The sequence below is a fragment of the Tupaia chinensis genome, unplaced genomic scaffold (genome assembly GCF_000334495.1).
Source record: "Tupaia chinensis unplaced genomic scaffold, TupChi_1.0 Scaffold141372_1, whole genome shotgun sequence".
Classification (NCBI taxonomy): domain Eukaryota; kingdom Metazoa; phylum Chordata; class Mammalia; order Scandentia; family Tupaiidae; genus Tupaia; species Tupaia belangeri.
Genome location: NW_006201235.1, coordinates 299,565 through 307,612, shown reverse-complemented (window position 1 = coordinate 307,612; position 8,048 = coordinate 299,565). Strand labels below are relative to the sequence as shown.

Genomic DNA, 8,048 nt, shown 5'->3' with positions numbered 1-8,048 from the left:
AGCAGAGTTGGAGACAAGGAGCTGAGTTCCTGGCAGGAGCTGAGAGTGCCGGGTGTGTGACTGACCCTTGACCCTGGCCTCCTCACAGCCTGTGACTCACTGTATCCCTCCCTTGGCGCCGCCATGTCCTCAGCCCCTGTGATCGCCTTGTCTTTGGCCTCTCTGGCTTGTCCTGCTTCCTCTCTCAGGAAGCCCTCTTGTCTATTTCCAATGCAGAGGATTTCACAGTGCGTCTCTGGCCGAGGTGGTTGCTGACACTGCCGTGCAAGGCAGAAGACCTTCCCCGTGGCACTGAGCTCCGGGGACACAAGGGCCCTGTGAGCTGCTGTTGCTTCAGCACTGATGGAGGCAGCCTGGCCACGGGGGGTAGGGACCAGGTGAGCTGCAGAAGGATGCAGGCCCTGTGCCCATAGCCCCTCCAGTTGCCAGATTACTTAGCAGCACACTTTCTGTTGCTTCCTCCTACTTTTTGCTTTGCCTCATCTCCTGTGGCTCTGTCTGCCTTTGCTTCCATGCATGCCCTCCTCCCTTGAGTCTGCCAAAACAGCCCTGATATTCCCATCTCCCTCCTGTGGTCCTGGATCCCTCTCCTGACACCTCTTCTTGGGACCTTTCCAGAGTCTCTTCTGCTGGGACGTGAGCTCACCCACAGCCCCTGTTATGATTCGCTCCTTCCCTACCTGTCACCGGGATTGGGTCACTGGCTGTGCCTGGACTAAAGACAACCTACTGGTGAGTGAAGGGGCAGGGGTAGCCTGGAGCTCAGCAGGGTTCCTTGGGGAGACAACACTACCCAGCTCATCTTCTTTCTTGCACCCATTAATCAGTAATGGCTACCATTTACTGAGCCCTTAGTGTGTGCCAGGCATTGAATGAAGGTCTTTGCGTATAATGCCCTGTTGAATCTTGGCAGCACCCTTTAGAGTAGGAGCTACTTTTATCACTATTTATCAGACAAGGAAATTGAGCTCAGCAAGAATAAATAATGTTTCCAAGGTCCTATCAGTGATAAAGCTGAGCCAGTAAACTTTATGATAAGAAAGCCTTGCTCAAGAGCACAGTACTATCTCTCCAGGGCTGGAATGCCCTGTCCTTGCAGGTAAAAAATACTGCTCTAAATTTTTTGGTTCTAAGGCACAAAATGTCTCAAATTATGCACTCAAGGTTGGTAAGTTTATTTTCCCCAAAGCAGAGTCCCTGCATTGTTCCCAAAGAGATGAAAAAGGAGTATTAGATGAATAAGGTTGTTAGAGTTCTCCATTCCCTACCTTGGCACTGAAGATTTTTGCCTTTATCTGGATTTGTCTGCTGACATTGTGTCAATTACAAGAACAAGAGCTGCTATTTATTTTTCAAAGGTTTGTTTAATTTTATTTGTTATTATTAATGTTTTTAATTTGCTATAGGGCATGTGTACTCACCAGAGAGAGAATCAGAGAGAGATAAAGTGAGAAAGCAATCTCCATGTCTGGTACTTGAACCACAGTTGGCCATGTGGGAGTCCAGCACCTCAACCAAAACGCCACCTAATGACCCCAGTAGCTACTATTTATTATATGCACACTGAGTACCATAATATGCTAAATTCTTTATACAGAGACACTCAGCCCCACAAACCATCATATGGATTAGCCACATTATCATTATCCTTATTTAGTGAGAAACCCAAGGCTCAAGGAGAAATTTGTTTCAGATCACAAAGTCAGGAATGATGGAACTAGCACTATTTCTTTCCATTTACATAAATAAGTAATTAGGGACCAGCAGGTGGTATAGTGATTAAGCACTGGAATCCCACATGGCGACCACAGTTCAAGTCCCAGACCTGGCGGCTTGCTTTCTCACTTATCCTTTCTTTCTCTTTCTGTCTCTTTCTGGTCAAATAAAATAATAATAATAAAAACAAATGGAATTAAATAAATAAATGATTTTTTTTAAGTAATTAATTATTTTTATTTTGCCAGATGATGTCTGTACTCATGGAAGAGAGACAGAGAGAGAGAGAGAGAGAGAGAGAGAGAAAGGGAGAGAGAGAGAAAGGGAGAGAGAAAAGGAGAAAGCACCCTCCCCCCCTTGGGGAATGGTCAGGTCGCGATCTCTTCTCCTCTGTTTTTCCCTCTTTTAGGATTTTGGTCATGCATGCACATGCACTGGCATGTTTTTTATTTTTTTTTTTGGAGAGATTTTCACTGTAGGGCGCATGTGCTCGCCAGACAGAGACATAGAGACAGAAAGCGAGAAATCACCCCCCAGGGGGGATGGTCACGCCGCAATCCCTTCTCCTCCATTCTCCTCTCGGGATCTTGGGCACGCACGCATACGCACCCGGCGTGAGTTTTAAGCCACCGGGTCCGGGACACGAACCGCGGTCCACTACGTGGGAGTCCAGCGACACAGCCATTACGCTAACTGCTGGTTCCCAACACTGGCATGTTTTTCAAGCCACTGGGTCTGGGACTTGAACCATGCGGTCACCTATCTAGGATCCAGCCACTTTAACCACTGCTCTATAGGCTGGTCCAGGTAGAGCCAGCATTTGAACCCAGGAGAATGTGTGCTCTATCTATCTATCTATTTATGTATTTTATGAGAAACAGAGGAGAGAAACAGGCACCCCAGCAGGGTCTTCACACGCTGTGTACCCCTGGTCTCAGCTGGCCTGGATCACAGGCACGCACGGTGCCGGGAACACGAACCCCAGACCGTTCCCACGTGGTCCACCTGTGTGGCTGCTGTGCCACTGCCTGGCACCCTTTGTGCTCATAATCACAGGCATACTGCGTCCACCTCGCTTGGAGAGCGTTAAGAAGTGCTGGTTGCCCATTAAAAAACTCGTCCCCCTTCTGCCCCTTCAGGTGTCCTGCTCCAGTGATGGCTCTGTGAAACTCTGGGACCCACAGTCAGGACAGCAGCTTGGTCAGTTCCTGGGTCATCAGAGTGCTGTGAGCGCCGTGGTAGCTATGGTGAGAAGGCAATGGGGGCTCATCAAGTGTTTCTGGGGGGTGGGGTGGCAGGAGGCCGTTGGGAGACTAGATGCATTGGGTATCTAATCCCAAAGGCAAACGAAGCCTAGAAAGAGATGCTTGAGACTGGAGTACGGTGTCAAGGCTGAGGGTGGGTGGAGGGGAAGGAGAATGGAACATGAAAACTCAGCCTCTTAGCATCTTGACTTGTGGCAGGATGGCCATCCTGAGCACTAGGTCCCACTATTCCTGAGGTCTGCTCACTCTTTGGTATCTTCCAAGCCCCTAATGCTTGGCCCACACCTAGTTGAAGCAGTCCTAGTTCCCATGTTGTATGATGCTGTATGATGCTGCTCTGACCCTGTGCTCTGGGGGCAGGAGGAGCACATAGTGTCTGTGGGCCGTGATGGGACTTTGAAAGCGTGGAACCATCAGGGCGTGGAGCTGACCAGCATCCCTGCTCACTCAGGACCCATAAGCCACTGTGCAGCTGTCCTGGAACCTCGTGCAGGTAGTGGAATGTCAGTCACCTCTCCTTCCCTGCTGTCTCTTCCCTTCTCTAATTAAGTCTCTATGTCTTATAAGCTGGACAACCTGGGTCGGAGCTCCTGGTGGTGACTGTTGGACTGGATGGGGCCACACGGTTGTGGCATCCACTCTCGGTGAGCTCCCAACAAGGACTAGAGTGGGGGAGGTGGAGAGGGTACACAGGACAACCCTCTGCAGTGTCAACCTCCAGTCTCCATCTCCATCCCTTCCTCCTAGGTGTGCCAAACACACACCCTCCTGGGACATAGTGGCCCAGTCCGTGCAGCTGCTGTTTCAGAGACCTCAGGTCTCCTGCTGACCACCTCAGAGGATGGTTCTGTACGACTCTGGCAGGTGCCTAAGGAAGCAGGTGAGTGAGGCACGGAGAGAGGTGAGGCATGAAAGGGGTTATCTCTTGTATCCCAGCAGGAGACCACTTCTTGGTGAATCACTTCCTTCTTCTCCAGGTGGCACGTATGCACCCAGGAGTTCCACAGCCATTACTGCCATGGCCTGGGCACCAGATGGTTCCATGGCAGTGTCTGGAAATCAGGCTGGGGAGCTAACCTTGTGGAAGGAAGCTAAGGCCGTGGCCACAGCGCAGGTGAGCAGGAGCAACCTCATTGTTGGTCTGTGTGAATTCTGCCCGGCAGTGTATTTGATGGTATATGTCAGAGTGAGAGGCTGCATATGTGGCTGGGGGGCAGGGGAGAAAGTCAGCCTTGCCCCCTCAGAAATACGGACTTGAACTTGTATACCCCAGGCTCCAGGCCGTGTCAGCGCTCTGATCTGGTACTCGGCACACACCTTCTTTGTTCTCAGTGCTGACGAGAAAATCAGCGAGTGGCAAGTGGAAATGCAGATGGGTTCGACACCCAGAAACTTCAGGTGAACCAAGGCAGCTGGGTTAACGTTGTAGAACGATAAACTCCTCATACCTGGGATTTTACCCACATCGTGCCAGTTCTGCTTCTGAACTAGGTTAATAAGATATTGGTTACTGAGTGGGAAGTTAGTTTTTGCTTCTGGCCCTGTAAATTTAAATGAATAATTCTCAAGTCCCTACTCGATGCCTTAGGTCTGAGCCGCTAGGCTGTGTAAACTGGAAACAATTGAAACGTATTCTTTGTTTTGAGAGGTTTTTGCTATAGGGCACGTGCACTCGCCAGAAAGACAGAGAGATAGAAAGTGAGAAATCACCCTCCAGGGGGGATGGCCACGCCACAATCCCTTCTCCTCCATTCTCCTCTTGGGATCTTCGGCACACACGCACACGCGCCCGGCATGAGTTTTAAGCCACCGGGTCCAGGACTTAAACTGCGGTCGACTACATGGGAGTCCAGGGACATAGCCATTATGCTAACTGCTGGTCCCATGAAACGTATTCTTTAGTTGAGGAAGCTCACAGTAGAGGAACGTGGATATAATTACACCAGCAATGATATCACATGATTAGTGCTATAATGAAGACACACGTGCACACACATATATTCCTAGAACTACAGATTTTGAGAAACTAGGAAAGAGATGAAATTTGAGGTTGAACTTAAAAAATGAGGCGTATTCGGAACCATAAGGCATGAAGGTGTGTGGTGTGTTCTGGGTATAGCCGAGTCTTTGGATTCCTGGTGGATTTGAGGAGGGGGTTAGAGCAAGAAGATAAACTAGGGCTAGACTGTAGAGAGCACAGCTCTAAGACATTGGTGTAGAATAATGACCTGAATTTTAGAAAGAGAACTCTGGTTGGGCCAGCCTCATGGCCTAGTGGTTAAGGGAGCTGGATCCCAAGTGGCCAACCATGTGGTTCAAATCCTGGCCCTGGTGGCTTGAAAAACATGCTGGAGGTGTGTACATGAATGTCCAAATCTTGACTGGATGAGAAAATAGAGGAAAAGGGATTGCGGGATGACCACACTTCATTGAGGGGATGCTTTCTCCCTCTCCCCGTCTGTCGGTCTCTCTATAGTGAGGACACACATCCTCTCGCAAAGTTAAAAAAGAAAAGAAAGAAAGAAAAAGAGAGTTCTGGTGGCAGCATAGAGAATGGATTATAGTAGAGAAATGCTAAAGGCAGGGAGAGTAATGTGGGCCTTGACCTGGGCATTGACGACGAGACGGAGAGACAGACTGAGGCCCGTGTTATTGGTAGGGAGCGCAGGGTTTATTTATCAGTCAGACGTAAGGAGAGAAGAAAAAGACAAGAATGTTAGCAGTTCTTGGTTTGAGCAAATAAGGGGTTGTGATGATGAATACTAATATAAGAAGAGCAGAAAGAAAAACAGGATTTATAAGAAAGGTAATATATTTTGTTGCTTCTTTCTTGAGAAATTCATGGGGAACTGAGAAGCCTGAGACGGTTTGATTAAAGTAGCATGTTTCTCTCCATGTTCTTTTTTTGAGCTACAGTCTTTGCTTGAACCGAATTCTGCAGGAAGACACAGGAGTGCTGACAGGTCTGGCCCTGGCCCCTGATGGTCACTCCCTTCTGTTGGCCAAAGCAGAGTTGGAATTACTGCTCATGAAGCCAGGGGATGTTCCCTCTGTAATCTGGTAAGATCCAGAATACTGCTTTCCTCTTGACCTGGAAAAAGGAAAAGTGAGTTAGTGGTTGTTGTGAAGTTGAATCACACTTAAAACACTGGAGTCTTAAAGAGAAGTGCTCCTCTTTTAATTGCCAGGCTCAGCCTCTTTCTTTCTTACATACCAGGAGGAGCTATACATTCCATCCTCTGATGTTGTCCACCCACAAGGAGTATGGTGTGTTTGTTCTGCAGCCCATGGACCCTGGAGTTCTATATTTTTTAGTAAGTCCTCTTTGGGTATGCGTGAAACTTTTGTCTAGGATGACTGTTTTGTTTTTGTTCCTGCTTTTGTTGTACTTAATCTTTGCCACAGGGTGTGTACACTAGCCAGAGAGAAACAGAGACAGAGAGATGGAGAAAGCACCTCCCATGGGGGTGTGGTTATGTTGCAGTTCTCTGTTTCTCCATCCTTTTCTTTTTTTAAAGAATTATTTAATTGTATATTCTATTATTTATTTATATTTTAATTTGCTATAGGGCATGTGTACTCACTAGCGAGACACACATGCACACACACACACACATACAGAGAGAGAGAGAGAGACAGAGAGTGAGAGAAAGCAAGCCATCAGATCCAGGACTCAAACTGTGGTCGGCAATGTGGGAGTTCAGCTGCTCAACCACCATGTCACCTGCTGGTCCCTCTCCATCATTTTGGGATCTGGGACACACACACAGACCAACCCAGTGTATTTTTTTTTAAAGAATTATTTTATTTAAATTTACTTATTTATGTATTTATTTTAATTTGACCAGAGAAGGAAAGAGAGAGAAAGTGAGAAAGCAAATCACCATGTCCGGGACTTGAACTGTGGTCGGCCATGTGGGAGTCCAGCATGCTGCCTGCCGGCCCACAGCCCAGTGTATTTTTTAAGACACCAGATTTGGGATGCAAACCAGGTTAGCCAGGTGGGATCTAACCACCGGGTCATGGACTAGCCCCTAGGACCAGGTTTTTTAAACCTTAGGGCCCAGTATGGAGGATAAGAGTAGGAAAAGGAAGCTGTCTCCAAATCCCCTTATCCTCCTTCAACCAGAATGGCTGTACTTATATTAGGTCTTTTAAAACAGTCATATTTTTCTACACAAAAATTTTCAACAACCTAATATATTGGGTTTCCATTTTAGATTTCATTAGTACAAAAAAAGGATTCTATTATTTTTTTTAAAAAAGGAAAAACCATAAACCTAAGAGTCTTTTTACTTGTGTGTGTGTATGTTCTTATTTTTTATTTTTTTCTTGTGTGTGTGTGTGTGTTTTAAGAGAGATTTTTGCCATAGGGCTCATGCATTCGCCAGAGAGACAGAGAGACAGAAGCTGAGAAATCACATTCCCCCCAGGGAGGATGGCCACATTGCGGTCTCTTCTCCTGCAGTCTTCTCTCTGGATTGTGGGCATGTATGCACATGTGCCCAGCATGAGTTTTAAGCTGCCAGGTCCAGGACTTAAACTGTGGTTGACTATATGGGAGTTCAGTAATGTGACCATTATGCCATCTGCTGGTCCCCGGATTTGTTTGTTTGTTTGTTTTTTAAGAAAGTTTTTTTTTCTATAGTGCATGCACACTTGCCAGAGAGACAGAGAGGCAGAAAGCTAGAATTGCCCCCCCAGAGGGATGGTCACATTGAAGTCTTTTGTCCTCCATCCCCCTCTTGGGATTTTGGACATGCATGCTTATGTACCTAGTGTGAGTTTCAAGCCTCTGAGTCCACGTATTGAACCATGGTCAACCATGTGGGAGTCCAGTGATGTAACCATTATGCCAGCTGGTGGTCTCTAATTTTTTTTTTTTTAAGAATTATTTATTTAATTTTATTTAATAATATTCTTCAATTTGATGAGAGAGAAACAGAGAGAGAGAGAATGCTGCCAGGTCTGGGATTTGAACTGCAGTCAGCCATGTGAGAATTCAGCTCCTTAACCACCACTTCACCTGTCGGCCTCTCTATTTTTTTTTTTTATATGTAGTATGAT

General features: G+C 47.0%; 1 protein-coding gene across 2 annotated transcripts in view; it reads left to right on the top strand.

Moving 5' to 3' along the window:
• Positions 1-8,048, top strand: part of TEP1 (telomerase associated protein 1) — a 58,435-nt gene that overhangs the window by 45,901 nt on the left and 4,486 nt on the right. The window contains exons 42-51 of one of the 2 annotated variants that reach the window (XM_006163067.3): positions 217-377; positions 619-732; positions 2,856-2,963; positions 3,342-3,474; positions 3,549-3,625; positions 3,729-3,861; positions 3,959-4,095; positions 4,255-4,379; positions 5,898-6,041; positions 6,199-6,295. In XM_006163067.3, the coding sequence (XP_006163129.1) occupies positions 217-377; positions 619-732; positions 2,856-2,963; positions 3,342-3,474; positions 3,549-3,625; positions 3,729-3,861; positions 3,959-4,095; positions 4,255-4,379; positions 5,898-6,041; positions 6,199-6,295 (1,229 nt within the window). Of the gene's footprint in view, positions 1-216; positions 378-618; positions 733-2,855; positions 2,964-3,341; positions 3,475-3,548; positions 3,626-3,728; positions 3,862-3,958; positions 4,096-4,254; positions 4,380-5,897; positions 6,042-6,198; positions 6,296-8,048 lie in introns of those variants that run through there. The other variant, XR_003546967.1, reaches the window with a different exon arrangement.